The sequence below is a fragment of the Equus caballus genome, chromosome 21 (assembly GCF_041296265.1).
Source record: "Equus caballus isolate H_3958 breed thoroughbred chromosome 21, TB-T2T, whole genome shotgun sequence".
Lineage (NCBI taxonomy): Eukaryota > Metazoa > Chordata > Mammalia > Perissodactyla > Equidae > Equus > Equus caballus.
Genome location: NC_091704.1, coordinates 60,600,801 through 60,616,824, shown reverse-complemented (window position 1 = coordinate 60,616,824; position 16,024 = coordinate 60,600,801). Strand labels below are relative to the sequence as shown.

Below are 16,024 nucleotides of genomic sequence, written 5' to 3'. Positions count from 1 at the left end.
GGGGCCCAGATGGGAAACTCTGATCTGAGATTTAATTGTTGGACATGTTACAAATGCTTGAAGAGTCATCGTGCTGTCTTATACATTATTTTTATTTTCTTTCAGATTGATTATACCTCTTTTTTCATGTTGCAGGGTTTGATGAAAATATCGAGTCTCAGGGAGAACTCATCCTGCAGGAATCCTTCCAAGTGTGGGACCCAAAAACCTTAATCCGAAAGGGTCGAGAGCGGCACCTCTTCCTTTTTGAAATGTCCTTAGTGTTTAGTAAAGAAGTGAAAGATTCCAGTGGGAGAAGCAAGTACCTTTATAAAAGCAAATTGTTTGTAAGTATAGGCGTTCAGAATTGTAAGTTTAAAGATAACGCAATTGCAACTGTTTTGTAGGTAGAGAAAAGTTATCATTTGTTGCCTTTCAGTTTAACCTCCCAAACGATCCTAAAATGTGAAAGTCTGAAATTATGTTTTCATCTTCTTCAGTGAAATTCCCTGACTACCTTGTGTCCACTAGACGGCGCTCCTGGGTTTGAGTTTCACTAGTCTTAGAAACTTGCTTTTTCTAAATTCCATAGAATCTAACTGCAAGATAAGAAAACACTTTGTAAGTGAATTTAAATCATGCATCTCCTGTGTGCTTTAACTCAATTTATAACTAAATTGATCATATCAGGCTATGGTTAAGTTTTCATATCATTATAATTAATTTTTCGTTCACCAACATTGGAATATACTCAAGCAGCCTTACTGGGTGGCTCACTGTGGGCTCTTAATGATGAGATTTTACCTTTATTTTTCATTAATAATAAGTTTATAAAAAATTTTGGTACTTTACAATAGCAAAATATGATTATTAGAGAAGATATATATAAACAAAAATAGTGTTGAAGATCCACAACCTCACCTGTCTAGAGGCAGTGACCCTTGAGTGCTCGGTAGATACAGTGATGCATTTGGATTCTTGTTTAACTCGTCAGTGTACTTCCTGGCAGGAGAAGCATACATGGCGTATGTAACAAGCCCAGTCAGTCTCTTTATAAAACCACATGTCGACTCAGAAAAGTTTCAGGCTGGTGTCGTCCTCCAGGTCCACTGTCCTTCCCTTAGTGGCCCGTGTCTCAGAGGGCTGTCAGCACAAAATTGCTGGAAGGAAGTCCAGCAGGGGAGGATTGGACAAATCTAAGGAGAAAGTCACCATCATAGAAAGAATAGAAAGTGCAGTAGAATTGGGTTTCTTCTTTACACAGGTATGGTAGATCACTTATGAATATTGGTAGATATTTGGGATTTGGACAACTTACACATTACACATTTTTATGATATCCATATATTAATCAAAGTCCCAAAGTAATAAAATACCACCAAGTGTAGAAATCATCTTAATAATAATCTGGAATTTTCAAGTTCAGACTAATGGTTTTCATAGCATTTTCTTGGCTTACATCCTGCTTGAGATTGTCTTTTGGATCACAGCCCACCTTACATCATTTTAGGTCATATTCTAACTGGAAGGAAAAAAGACAGCATTGCTGGCTAGTAATTTCACTAGCTGCCTTTAATCTATCCTTAGAGACCGAGCTGGTCTGATTTAGAAGCTGATAGATCTTCACTTAATTTATCTTTTGAAAGTTAGGGTTCCCTCAGAGGCCACCTCTGAGCTATAGATTATGAATCACTTCCTCTGCTGGAGCGGGGAGAATGCATTAGGGGTGAACTTGATTGTGGGGGTGGGGTTGAAGATGTTGACCTGCATCTACACTCTTCCATGTTCTGCATACTACAGATGCATATATTACTGAGAGAAATTTTGTCTCTTAGCCTTTAATAGTAGTGGTAAAATACTGAAAGTTAATACTATTGATAAACAAATTGGAAAATAAGTGAGCTGTTAAAACTTCCTTTGCCTTCTGTGAAGCTACTTCATTAATGCTGAAAATGCTTGGTGGCAGCTCTTTTGCAGGTAGGACAGACTCACTTTGTTGTTTGTAAGGTTGAAAATAGTCAACTCTCGATTTTCCAGATATTAGGATTTTCAGCTGTTTTGGCTGTCCTGCTCTGGGTTTGCTTGTTGCCCTGCGCCAGGGTCTCCAGTAGAGGTGCTCAGAGGAGGTGAAAGAGAGAGGCCAGTCATGTTCAGCCTAAGAACCAAATGTCCTCATTTTAACTAAAATGAGATCTGAGGGTTACCTGTCACTGTAAACAAACTATGTTTTTATAACCTAGCATGACCACAAGTCGCCAGAAATGGTTTTCTTGGTCTCTCTTCTGTATCCTGCCCGAATTTTACTGTTGCCTAATTATATAATTGTCTCTCCATGCAGACCTCAGAGTTGGGTGTCACAGAACATGTTGAAGGAGATCCTTGCAAATTTGCACTATGGGTGGGGAGGACGCCAACTTCAGATAATAAAATTGTCCTTAAGGTACGTTCATTTGAAGCTTGGGGATGTGCTGTGTATGCTTTTTTTCCTATTGGTGAAACCTATTGGTTTTCATATCGTTACCACAAAAAAAATAGCGGAATAAATTCAGTTTGGTATCTAGTGATGAAATAACTTGAGCTAAACTTTTGCTTGCCTATTAAAAGATCAAATAGAGAAATGTCTTTTTAAACTTCTCCCATGGTTCCAGTCTTAAAAAGAATTGATTGATTCCATAAGAAATGCAGGAAGTTGAAGCATAACAAGAGGGAGATTTGGACTAGCAGCTCCCATTGCACACTTGACTTTTGGTTTCAAAGGAAAATAGGCACCTGATGAATTTGTGAGGGCCTTTGACAGTTTCAAGACTGAACATGCCAAGAGTCTTTATGGGGTCCTTCTAGTTTGGTGGCAGAGAAAAAAAGGGGTTAATTATCACATACAGGGTTTGGTAATGTTACGATTTAAAGTGTTCAAAAACACCAAGGGTGCTGTTGAGTATGTAGTCTTTGGAGGAAGGAAATGTCTTTGAATATTTGATTTGAACTCTGTTTTGATACTAGCCTCGACTAGGAGTGGCAGAAGACTCTAAGAATGGCTTATATGCTTCCCTCCCTCAGTGTTTGAGAAAATACAGATGGAACTGTCTTTTTGAGCTGTCTGGAAAGACCATAAGTGACTTTAGGATATATTTGGGGGAAGATGTAGCTGAAGATTTCTAGAATATTGGGAGATGAGCCAAAAACTTAATGGGACTCTGGTGTTTGAACTTGCAGGTCAGCAATTTTGTCTCTTACGTTCCTTTAATCTCTCCACGGTATTTCCAGCAACTATGGACGCTGCTACAGTAGAGCCTGTACTTTAGTGACCGCTGTCTGTGGAAGCCATTGTGTTTCTAAGGTCTTTATTCACAGGGAAATGATGGATTGTTTTGCAGTGAATATGTGATTTCCAATCCAGTGTGTTCTTGTTAGTACTGGCATAAAGCCCTGTGAGATATAAATTGCACTGATAGCTAAATTTTAGATAACAGAACTTTTCTAAGGCATAAAATTTTTAAGTATACTCAAGACCTTAAAACTTCCAACTTATATGAAGTATTTATCTAGATTAGCTGCAGTGACAGATGCCAAAAGATGCATCTGAGAAATAGTGCCAGATGTTTTAGCCAGATGTGGACTACTTTCATTCAGGAGATAATAAAATACTCATGATGCAATTGAAGCATAAGACTTCTGGTGGGCATTACTAGATAAAAGTTTTCTAAGGAATTTTGGTCAATGTTTTTCTGAATTCCAAGGAAAAACTAAAGGAAATGATGTCCTCATTAATTTCAGAGATTGCTTTGTGGTGATGGTGATGGTGGAGATGGTGGTGATAGTGGAGATGGAGGAGGTAGTGGAGGTGAACCTGATGGTGGCAGCAGTGAAGATGGTGGTGATAGTGGTTATAGTAGAGATGGTGGTGGGAGTGTAGATCATGGTAGAGATGGTGGTGATGGTGGAGATAGTGCTGGAGCTTTTGGTGGTGGTAGAAGTGGTGACAGTAATGGTGGTAATGGCAATGATGGTGCTAACCCAGTAGTTATAAAACAGAATCGTGGCCTTTTTTAACTCTTGGAACTAAGAATTTTATTCATAAGTCCTTCCTTAAACAGATTGAGACTGCCGAGAGTATGAAACAAATTATCTCTTGTCTTAGCTAAGTAGGATCTTTTACTTAGTACTTCTGCCGAGTTACCTTTCTCTTACTATTTCTGAAAAATTGGTACCTTTTGTCCTTGTTTAATTACTTTAGAGTTAGGAGAATTACTTTCCATAAATGTAATGATCAATTTGCTCTATTTAAATTGTGGAAATTTTCTTTATTTCTGAATCATAATAACAGTTTTCCCCAGTTGTCTGCAAACTCTGCCAAATGTTCCTTCTCAGATATTTCTCTTTGTTCAGCCTCCCAAACATTTTTATCAGGCCTTTAAATTCCCGTGGATCTGTCACGTTCAAAGTTTTCCATCCTGCGATGCTTATTTCATGCACAATCTCCCTTGTCCCCTAATCACCCTGCATCCTACCCCAGGAGAAGTCAGTGTTACTGCTCTCCTGGTGTCAGATCTGGGAACAGGAGCAAGACGCTCCTTTTATCCTTCATTTATTTCCGCGTTACTGCCCCTAAAGAGCTTGAAAGATGCATCCTCTAGTTAAAACGTTTTATTTAGAAAGAGATTCATAATTTTAATTTCCTTTCCCAGCTTGGGCTTTGACTTTCCATTTTCAAAAACAAGGTAAACCATGAGAAAATCTTGGGTTCTCCTCCCTTCATGATCTCATCTATAATCCCACTGACAATTGTTTTAATCATTTACAGGGAATTGTGCTTATATCATAGGAGGTTGATGTTTTCCGTAAGGAAATTAAAAACTGTTAGTAAGGCTCAGAATATGTAAAAAGAAAAAAACCACCTCCTTCGAAGCACAGTGAAAAAAATAAAATCTGGAAAAGTGATGCCATATGTGTTCTTTCAGCAAAAGCTGATTGAGTATCTCTGTCATTTTCAGAGAACCTTTCCCCACAGTTGTAATGTAGTTGAAGTGAATCCACCATATGTAATGGGCAGTGGGTTATACTGGTTTATTCTGGGGCTGTAACCAGAGGTAGACAAATGCAGAGCTCGGGGGACGGGCTCTCACATACACTCCCAAGAACTCTGGCTTCCTTACCTGCTAGCATTGTGACCTTGGGCATCTTTCTGACGTGTCCACACCACAGTTCCTCATGTATAACATGAGGATAAGGGAGGCCTGGACCCCACAGAGTGCTTGTGGGAATGAGGAGAGGATGCATGTGGGGAAATGGTGGCAGTGTTGCTCTGGGAATCCAGGGGACAGGGCAGCAAGATGGATGGACATTGGTTCAGATTCCTGCTGACGCTTCACTGTCCGCTGACCACGAGTCTTTGCCGCAATAGCTTTAAAGACATTTGGGTTTGGAGGTGGCTGTGTTTTCGTATTTACCAAGGGCTGCTTACAAGGTCTTGGGTTGGGAATGATCGACTCTGAGAATATTCAGAAATCTAGAATAGCCTAGATGCTATAAAATAAAAAGAGTTTTGATGAAAAAACATCCAAAATTAGGGTCATTTGTTTGGATGCAAATTAAACATACGATGTAATCGCTTTTCTGTTGAAAAGTTATTTTTAAAATGGGAAACTCAAGGAATGCGGGAGACCTGAGTGTGCTTGGTGCAGGTTCTGGAAAGGGCCCCTTCTGTGTCCTGACTGATTCTAACACCTTGTTAAGGCTTCCAGTATAGAAAACAAGCAGGACTGGATCAAGCACATCCGAGAAGTAATACAGGACAGAACTATTCACCTGAAAGGAGCCCTGAAGGAGCCCATTCACATCCCCAAAACAGCTCCTGCGACGAGACAGAAGGGAAAGAGGTTAGTGCCTGGGAACTTGTTGGTAAGTTTGCTTATTTACTAGGGAGGGGACAAGGCAATGTTAACCAACTGTTTTTCAAAAATTGGTTTTTTCCTCAAATATTTGGAAGAATATGTTTTTTTTAAATACGTTTATGTATAACATCATTCTTAGTAATGGTATTGCTTCCTCAAGGCAAGAACCTCCCTTGGCTTAAAGCAAGTGAAGGGCTGTATGCAAATCCTAATTGTTTTCCCTGTCCCACCCAAGTATGAATCGGTGTGCATGTGTAAATCGTGCGTGTGACCTTGGGACAAGTTATAGTGCATCTGGACTTTTGTTTCTCATTTCTAAAATGGAAATAATCATATCCACTGTATTTCATTATTGTGAGAATTAAGTGGAATGATATGTTTTAGACCTCAGCCCAGTACCTCCAAAAAGCCTGTGCTCAGTACAGAGTGGCCCATCATCATTAATGCCCTGGGGGTAGCAGCCCTCACGCAGCCTGATTTGCACCTCTTTAAACAAATCTATTATTTCTCCAATGATTGATCCACGATCTTTACAAGTCTGGAAAAACAGATCCAGCCGTGTCAGGAATTAAAAGTTTCTTTGTATCTCCAGGGATGGAGAGGATCTGGATAGCCAAGGTGATGGCAGCAGCCAGCCCGATACAATTTCAATCGCCTCCCGGACGTCTCAGAACACACTGGACAGTGACAAGGTGAGCTGCAGCCCACCCTTGCTTTGGGCGGTGGATATAGCTGGTCCCTGGTCTGATATGAAACTGATATAGGCTCTTTCTATCTATAAATGACAGTTTGTCATCACCATTTTCAGTCACTATGTCCTAAGACTAGTGCCAAGACATGGAAGCAGGGGCAAAGACTTTAGGGTGTCAGGGTAAGAAGATTTTAACCCTGAGAATTCAAGAAAAATTAGTTGCCCTTCCTAATGCAGTTAGGTGGTTTTCTATCAGGATGTTCTAAGCAGCGTGTTTAAGCTTTTTTATTTTATGTTAAGCAGAAGAACCTATCATTTTAAGTTGAATCTTACACAGAGCTCTGGTGCATGAAGGTGGAGCTGCTCTGATTGAAGCAGGGGCAGCAGCATCCTCTGGGTTGGCGCTGAGGAGCATTCTCAGAACACAGGTGCAGCGGGATGCAGGAAATGGCCCTGCAATGGCCTGCACCAGTGCTTACCACTAGGAAGATACAGCTGATTTCTTTCAAAAAGGTCTATGTAGGTGTATCTTCTACAGAAATAGCCTAACGTATTCCATGGTCTGTCATGGTAGAATCCCAAAAACCTGCAAAATAAGTCGACAGGAGACTTTGGAATCCAGGCTTACATGATGCACCAGTGACCAAAGTCCTGTAAAAGCCAGTGGGGACATCGTCTCAGTGAAGTCTGCTGTTCCTGCTGAGACGAGCGCCTGTTCTTTTCCTCAAACGCTACACCAAAGTCTCCAAAAATGTTATTTGACAGTAAATAGGGTTTCATTTAACTTGCCATCAGTTCAGAATTCCTGCGTTTCTCACTGTCTGACACAAGCCGTACTTTCTTATGTGAGGCCTTAGTCCTCGTTTTGAGACGTCAGTCTGTTCTGTGCACAGCATTTGCACAGCCCCTCGTTCCAGGAAGGAAGTGTCATGACTTCACTGTCATCTGGAAATCATTCCTGACGGGAGAGTCCGATATTGGGGGTTATTTCAGACGGCAAGTCTCCCAGTCCCTGGTTTTGGTCTTTCCTCCCTGTTATACAGAAGAATTCGTGGTATTTAGTGTAGTTTCTGGGACAGAAGTAAGTAGGTTTAAAAATATTGCTCTCCTACAGTCATTTCATTTTTAAAATCCTTCTTGTTTGGGTAATTAATTTTTTCTCGTTCTACTTTTTGAGTTCACTAGCTGAGTCCTAGAACTTAGAACGCATAGAAGAAGAGCACTGGAGAATAGAAAGGGCGTCTCGTTTTATTTTGTTTGGAGCTCAGAGCATGAGCACTCAGCATATCTTTCTTGCCGGTAGTAATAATGAGGAGTAAGATAAATGACATGTTCAGGCGTTTGGCGCCTAATAGCAGCTCTCCCTGCTGCCCCACCCCATAGCCATTTGGTTAAGAAAATAAAGTTTGAACTTGGAAGCATTTCATTAAAGTAATTCTGATTATTTTCTTTAAAAAAAAAAAAGATGATTGAGTTGTCTGAATAGGCAGTTTACACATGACTTCCACCCAAAGGAAAAGTCGAGAATAAAGCAGTTCCAGCTGAGGGGAATGGCCCCCTCCATTCAGACCGTGTCACAGACTCACCATGGTGGAGCATCACCACTCCAGCCGCAGGCCCGTCAGGCCCAGGATTCACCTTCCTATCAGATATACTCCCACGGATCTGGTCTAAGTTTACCCTAGAAATGAGTTGAAAAGTTCACTTTAAAAAAATAAGTTATTCCAATGAAATTGCCAAAGAGATAAATGGAAAAAGTTATACCTTTTGATAGGTACCTTTCTGGAGGTTGGTCCAAGAAGAAAGGGTGACTTTGTTCTTCAGGTGGTTTCTGTATGAATGGGTGGTGATGGGAGTCCGGACACGCCCCCGTGTCTAGTAATGGGCTCTGACTCTCCAGTTCCCCATCTGAGGTGAAGCTGACCGCCCTGCCGTGCCTTCTGGCACGGAGAGAATTCGTTTGCTAGTGCTCCCGTGCGGCCCTGGTCCCCTGACTTGTGGCTGACTGGAGTTCACAGGGGATTGCACAGAAATAAGGATACAGTTATCCTGGAATTAGGAATGGGGAAACTAGTTCTGCTTCAGATCTGTTACTGCATAGCAGGCTCACCTGAACTTAGAATCGAGCCTGCACAACTCCTATAGAAAAATAAGCGTTATTCCTGAGGGCTATTGCTGTTAAGACAGCAAATTCTATTTGTACCCGATGAGAGGAAGAATAAATCACTAACAGGAAAGTATAGGTTTGCAGAAATTAATAATTTTACCCTGGGAATCTACTGGGATGTTAGAATTTGTAAAGACCTGCCTGTTAAATATTTTATCGGTGGAGGTAATTCACCCACTTCTGTTTGCCTCGTCCAGTGCATTATCAGCCTCATTCCGTAGCTCAGAGATCCCTAAAGGGCCGTCCCCCTCCACCTGACTTGCCCAGAGGCTCTTGCTGTGCTCCTGGATGAAGGTGTGACAGCAGCCTGTCACTCAGCTTACCGGTCTCATGATTCTGAACTGTCATGAAGTAATGACACTCCAAAACTCAGTTTAAGTGGATGTGGCACTTAGTTCCCTTAATACCGCTCACTGAGACCAGAGGTCCATAAAAGATTCAAAATCCAAAAAGGGGTGAAATGTCTTCCTAAGATCACAGAACTGCAGCAGGTTATCTTCAGTTCCTGGGGTCTGCATTTGGGATGAGAATAAACAGCCTGCGAGACTTAGTAAAGGTAAGACAGAATCTGGAGTTTGGAGAGGACGTACCCATTAGGTCTTTGTGAAAAAGGAGGTGCCTTTCTACACACATGCCCACATCTGTGTGTCTGCTGTGGAAGGGTTTCTTGTATCGTCTCCCTCCTTGTACTTCTCTGTAGAACATTCCAGGGTCAGTAGATGTCTCAGGAGAATAGTTTTTGAAAATTAGGAAACTGCATCGTTTCCTGAGTCAGTTTGTAAAATGCACTGTTTCTCTGAACTAGGCCTAACCAGAAAGCCCCCTTATCTCATGGCAGTAATTCTTCATATGTCTCGAGGTTCTTTCCACCCTCCATATTTCAAGTTTACACAGCCTCCGATGACACAGGCAGATAGATCTGGCAAGGGAAATTACTTAACCGTATTCTGCCTGTTTGACTTAATTTATGATGCCTGTTTTGAGTTAGTTGTTATCATGGAATTTGGTTCCATTTCAGAAACTGGGTGGGGGATGTTTTTGACTCGACCTCTGGCAGAATTCTTAAGGAAGAGTTATGTGCCCAGTGCTGCAGTGATTCTCAAATGAGGCAAGGAGCTTGTGGAAGGGTCTGTTAGGAGGGGCTCCCGGAGACGCCCTCTTTCCAGGGAGCACCGTCAGCAGAGCTCGAGCAGGCTGGTCACGCATACAAGCCACATACCCCCACGAGCAGTTTTCCTTCTTTGAAAACATCCGTTTTAAAATATGCCATCTCTTTGTTCCGAAAGTGAGTTTAGCACCAATTCTTGCCCACGTTTCTGGTACTTATGCTGATAAAATGATCTTATGAAAATATAATTTGAGTTCCAAAGAAATCAAGTGCTTGCCAGATTCTTATCTCATTTGTCCTGAGCTTCTCCCCCTGAGGTGGGAAGAAGAATGCTGAGCCAGCCTTCAGGGCATTGAGGAGACGGGGGAGGCTCGGTGACCCTCGCAAGGCCACCCAGCAGTAGAGAGCAAATGCCAGAAACAGAATGTGGATTTAATTACCTATCAATTTCTAGACCTTATTATTCCACTATTGTGAATATTGGAGCTAAATATTTTTAGTATATTAAAGAAGCATTTTTAAACTTTTTCCCACTATCTGCCTTATTAGTCTGTGATTTATTTCCTATAACAAATTTATATTATGAGAAAAACAGAAAACATGGAGTCAAATATAGGCTACTATACAAAAAAGCATCTTGAGATCAAGATGAAAAAAATAATCAAGGCAAGATAGAGACGGCCTGTGGAAAAACTGGCCCAAGTCAGCAGGAGCCGGGGGGAGCCTTCTTTTGGATCTAAGGTAATGAAGTTCTTATTCTTAATGAAGGATAAGTCACTTGAGACCCATACTGGGCATGAACTGCCCTAAAGCTTATTAATAGGAATCCACGTTTTTTTAAATGGTTTCAGTTACTCTTAATGAACCTAAAACACTATGTTAGGGACATGAGATTTTATGTAGCTTAAAAAGTCAATCAACTTTCTCTGTCAAGTACATTGTACACTATAGGAACTTGGCCAGACTTACGTAAATTACAGAGTTGAGGTAGTATATGAAGTATTTAATGCCGATACATGTTAAAATATGGCTTAATCCACATTTTTGAGAAAGAACACTTGCATTCAGCCTGTTAGGAAGTGTTGCTTTCTCTCATTCAGCTTCCGTCCCTTGTACACCTGGCACAGAGCAGCCCTCTGCCAGGGGTGCAGAGGAGCCCTGGCTCTGTGCGCTCACCCCTCTCCCCCGCCGCCCCCAGCACCTTGTTCTCAGCCCTATCTCCTCTGGCTAAAGAAGCCAGAGCAAGAGGGTGTCTTTGCTCGGAGGAGGCGCTCAGCCTGCTGGCCTTTCCTGAGCTCTCTGAGTCTGGAAGGGCTCATGTTGTAGGTTTGCCCCTGTGTGGGCATGAAATTGTCACTCAATTCAGAAGCCTTTCTACAGGGCGACACAGTTTTAATCTCCTTAGACAGAATACTCTGGGCATCAGTTACACAGAGTGTTTAACATCAAACAGCAGATCATTAGAACAAGGAAGTGCTCACCAGCCAGACCTCTGGGTCTGTGTCTCAGCAGCCCAGCAAGTTACCTCACCTCTCTGTGCCTCAGTTTCCTCATGTGTAAATGGGGACAATAATGCTACTCACCTTACAGGGCTGTGAGCATGAAAAATGCATAATGTATCTAGAATAGTGCCTGGCATGTGCCAAGCACTGAGTAAATAATAGCTGTTGCTGTCTCTTCGTCTTAAAAACTGCTCCCTTCTCCCTCTCTCCCGGGCCGTTGATGTTCATTACTAGCTGTTGCGGATCACTGTCTGTGTCGCCCTCTTCCCTGGGCACTCGATTGCAGTGGATTTAGAAGCTAATTGTGTTCGCCAGGAGCTAGACGCTGTCCTGAGGATAAATTGCTCAGCATTAGGGTCTGGACTAATGCATTGTGGTGGCTCAAGAGCAGAACACTAAGTGCGTGCTGAATGGGCAGTCACTGAAGAAGAGGGAGACTCTTGCTTCAAATATTTTTCCAGCTACTCATCTTCAATCCTACCAAATTAGCCGCATGTGGCACATGCATGCAGTCTGACTTCAGACTGTTCGCAAGGTAGGTTCATTCATTCACAGTTTTTGTGGGTCACCCACTGTCTGCCAGCCCCGGGACAGGGCCTTCAGCACAGGGCGCACAGGGAGACCGGCCCCGCGCCCTGGCAGGCGGCCTGGCTGATGCAGTGCTCCTGGAGTTTGTTTCCCCCTCTTGCTAATCTTTGTTTTCTATTTTTCTAAGTGACTGTGGCTTTTTATAATTTTTAACAAGCTTTGTAAGTGCTCTCATAAAACCACAAACTGAATGTAATCTTTGATAACTTTAGTTGCTCAATCAGAAAAACAAAATCCCCCAAGCTAATGTGGAAAGCCTCAGTGCTTAAGACAAGGCAGGTTTTTTAAAAAATATATAATGTTTGGGTCGACATGCAACAAAAATGTTTGTGAAAATAGTGGCACATTGAAAAGTAAATTTTACGCTACTGATAGAAGTTACCACTGAAGATGTTGGCCTCGTTTTGCTTCAGACTTGAGGGCAGTGCCTTATTCCAGGTGTTCTTCCTGCTGGTGAACAGCCCAGGTGGCTGTTTGGTTGGCTGTCTTACCTTAGTTCTTCAGATGCATGTCCCTCTGTTAAAGACACAAAGAGGCATTTCAAATTAAGTTTTCTGGATAAAGATTGTCTTGCTCACTCAGCAAATGCAGCAAACAGGTTTCTTTGGGTTAAATTGTCCTAAGAAGTTTCTTGCGTCCCAGGGCCTGGTAACTGAACATAACGCAGGGGGTCTCAGCCGTCCGCTTCTCCCAACTCGTGTTCCGTTTTCCAGTTTATGGGCAGCTGAGCTTCTCGTTAATTTGCCGCAGCACATCCCGTGGTCCCCGTTCAGTGCATCCTGGCATCTCTCCTCCCAGGTGTTCAGAATGAGGGGAAGCGTGACCTTGGTCCACTCAGCTTCTGCGAAGCCTGGAAGCCTGATGCATAATAGCTGTCCTCCCTCTCATTTGCCTGACTTTTTACATTTAAAGTTTGTATCCTTTAATTTAGCTTCTTTACATCTAATTTTTCATTCCACTTCGTGTATGTCACACAGTCAGGGAAGCCTTCCAAAAATTATTTTCATGTCAGAAAACCGACATGTGATCACGTTAGTGAAGAGCAGAAGATTAACATCCCTGAATACTGTTTCTTTCTGGATAAAATGTTGGGTATGGTAAGATGCTGCTTTTGAAAAAGTTTTTTCTCACAGATTTCTTTTTTTTTTTTTTGGTAAAAAAACATAAAATTTACCCTCAACTGTTTTCAGTTCTCACAGATTCCCTTTTGTACCCTGGTGTGTGAGAAAGAGCCTATCACAGTGGCCCTCTTTGAAACTCAGCAGCAGGTTTTGGTGGACGCCTCTCCTGTGAACTTGGCCTCGGGGTTGGGGTGAGCACAGGGCCCTGCTGCTCATGGCGATGAGACCGCTGCTAATAAGCCCACGCCTCTGTGAAGCTGCCCAGGGAGGAGCCCGGGCCCGTGAGACCCTGGGGTGCAATACATTTCCTTGGAGAATTGTTCTGGTGCCAGTGGGCGCCTTTCTCTTGTAACCGTTGCCAGTAACGGAGGTCTCCTCTCTAATCCCCCTTAACCAAGTAATCTTTCTTTGGTCTGCTCTGTGTGAAACCTCCACGAAACCACAAGACCCTTTTGTGGGGTTTCTGAATGACTGAACTGCATCGGGCTGGAGGATGTGACTGTTCACAAGAGTTGGTACACTTTGTTCTTTAGAAAAATGGCTTTTATTAGACCACATTCCCCCTCTCCTTTTGAACTCCTCTCAGAAAATTGGCCAGACACCCACCTGCAATTGATCGTGAGTTCCTGAAGTAGAATCGTTTGCAGCAGGGACCCCACCATCCACCGTGTCCCTCGTAAAGAGCCCTCTCTTCCTCTGGCAGAACTGGCCCCAGAACTCATCTGGGAGCATGGTCATCCAAACCAGGTGTTTGCCCTTGTCTCTGGAGAACTGCATGTTCTTGTAACGCGACACCACCTCATTACAGTGCACCAGGGAGGGGATGCTCCCAGGAGCGCTGGGGCGAGAAGTCCCCGGCCTTGGGTCTGTTTTAGTTACTGCTGTTAACTGGGTTTAGGCAAAGTAACAATATAACATGATTTCTCCAGAAAACATAAAAAGTAAAATTCTGTTCTGTGTGGCAGTTGTGGAAGGTTCACGTGCCTACAACCAGAGATGAATATTTCATTCTTTTGGGTGAAATCTAGCAGAATTCAAGCAAAGGGACCCTGGTTTGATTCTGCTCCTTGCCATGCATCTGGGTCGTTGGAGGTCCCCTGGTAGTCTTTTTAGCCCTTCGAGAGGGACGTGGGGCGGTCTTGGAGGAGGCACTTCATTGGTGGTGTCTATGCTCCAATTAAGCCCATTTCACTATCATGCTTTTTAGTCACCACATTTATTTTTTAAAAGTGAAAAGTAGGAAGGTTTTTTTTAAATGTAAGAGTTAATATGAGTCATGGAAACTGAGATTTTCATAAATTGCAATCCTAGACTAAATGCACACAGTAGGGAGCCTATGACAGAAGTCCATAAAACACACTGAAGTAAAAAAGATAATGTGAAAACTTTCACAAAATATGGTTGGAAAGAAAAAGTGAATTTTTAAAACTAGATAAATGGAATGGTAACTCTTTCAACATAAAAATGAAATTGGGTTACTGGGGGTATAACTGTCATTGAAAGCAAATAAGACCTCAACCGTATTTAATGATGTAGAGTATGTTTTCTGAACTTTTTCTAATTAGAAGTTTAATTCTTCTTAAAAACAGTAATAATTTATAGTGTTTCCTCAAAATAGTTCTTTTAAGTGTTTTATACAATAAGTATTTTTTTTAATTAGCAGACCTGATTTTAAAGACAAGTTTTGTAATCAGAAGTTTAAAATATTCAAATATGAACATTGAGATGGAAATCCAGGGGTTGCCTCCTCTCTGGACTAGAAAACATCAGTTTAATCCTCCCCTTAAAGATTTGTGCAGGAGATTCTTATGGGTAAAGTTAATTGATTCTTAGGGGTAAAGCCCACAGATCTATCTTTTAATGCTAAGTTTAGCACTGTCTGAAAACTGGTTCTTCTTGTGCTAGATTTTGTCAGTAAGTTCTCCTGAAGGCTTTGAAAAAGAATTTTAACTCAGTACGTGACTCTGTCAGAACAGGCTTGATTTCTATTTCTTAAGCTCTGTCAAGTACACAGATGTTTCCAATAGTTTTTGATTACTCTGTAAGGGGCTAAAAAATCAGTGCCAGGAATAAAGTCTAGCTTAATCCTCCTCCTCGGGCAGCCCCTATCTCCCTTCCCACCCTTCCCCCACCCCCAGACGCATCACGTGACTTTGAGCAGTCAGAAAAATTAATGAAACCCTCGAGAGTGAAACTGGCAAAGGGCTGGTGTCTTGAAGTTGTACTTCCCAGGGTGGGGGGTGGGGAATGTCAAGGCGGCATGATGGGTTTGTGGTGCAGGGCCCTGGGCGGGGGGACATGCTGTGCACACACGTGCACAGGTAGGCTCAGTGGACGAGCCGTCATGGGAGAGCGCCAGCAGCAGGAGGGGCTCCGTTGGAAGTCAGGTCCTGGGGGGGCCTCAGGGAGCCAGACCCCATATCACGGCTCGCTCTCTGGTCACGGTTTCCCGAGGCAGGGACATTCCTCGTTTTCGTTACAGGGATTAACCACTTCCACGACGTGGGGTTTTACAAGGAAAATTCTTCTGCAGGCTGGGCCTCTGCTGTAAGCTTTAACACTAGCATCTTCGATTGTTCACAGAGAAATGTGTAAGATGGTTTTCCCACAGAGAAATTTGTAAAATTTAGAAGGGGATTAACCGTTTGTGAAAAATTTCCTGCGTGGCCTAGCAAAGATGATTCATTTTGTCGATATTTGCGCTTTCTTACAGAAGAGTTTTGTTTCGTTTTTGCTTTCTGTGGTTATCTAGTAGACATGTGTTTCTTATTCTGAATATCTAAACTTTCTCTTGAAAGACAGGCTATTAGAACAGGAAGGTAATGAACAGCACAGAGCATGACAGAGGCCGCAGACAGTCCTCGGCATGGGCAGGCAGCCAGGGGACACTGCTGGCCCTGAGACCGTGCAGGAGGCAAGGGTTCCCGGCTCTCTTCGAGTGGATTGGTGCTGGGCGGCCTCTCGGGAACAAGGATGT

The 16,024-nt window shown here is 42.6% G+C and overlaps 1 protein-coding gene and 1 long non-coding RNA gene across 9 annotated transcripts in view; one reads left to right on the top strand and one right to left on the bottom strand.

Moving 5' to 3' along the window:
• TRIO (trio Rho guanine nucleotide exchange factor) overlaps positions 1 to 16,024 on the top strand; it is a 356,186-nt gene that overhangs the window by 254,405 nt on the left and 85,757 nt on the right. For all 6 annotated transcript variants that reach the window (XR_011430259.1, XR_002802647.2, XR_011430260.1 and 3 more), the window contains exons 30-33: positions 136 to 326; positions 2,318 to 2,419; positions 5,713 to 5,855; positions 6,463 to 6,562. Coding sequence is in view for 3 of the 6 variants with exons in the window: in XM_023625830.2 (XP_023481598.1) it covers positions 136 to 326; positions 2,318 to 2,419; positions 5,713 to 5,855; positions 6,463 to 6,562 (536 nt within the window). In the remaining 3 variants the exon portion in view is untranslated. The remainder of the gene's footprint in view (positions 1 to 135; positions 327 to 2,317; positions 2,420 to 5,712; positions 5,856 to 6,462; positions 6,563 to 16,024) is intronic.
• Positions 7,041 to 8,475, bottom strand: LOC138919752 (uncharacterized). Of its 3 annotated transcripts, none has more exons than XR_011430264.1 (3): positions 8,340 to 8,475; positions 8,148 to 8,242; positions 7,041 to 7,147 (listed from the first exon to the last, which is right to left on the bottom strand). It is a non-coding gene; the product is annotated as an uncharacterized lncRNA (long non-coding RNA). The 3 variants fall into 3 exon arrangements; XR_011430262.1 differs by lacking the exon at positions 7,041 to 7,147 and adding an exon at positions 7,458 to 7,593; XR_011430263.1 differs by lacking the exon at positions 7,041 to 7,147 and adding an exon at positions 7,458 to 7,593 and having other exon boundaries at positions 8,326 to 8,461.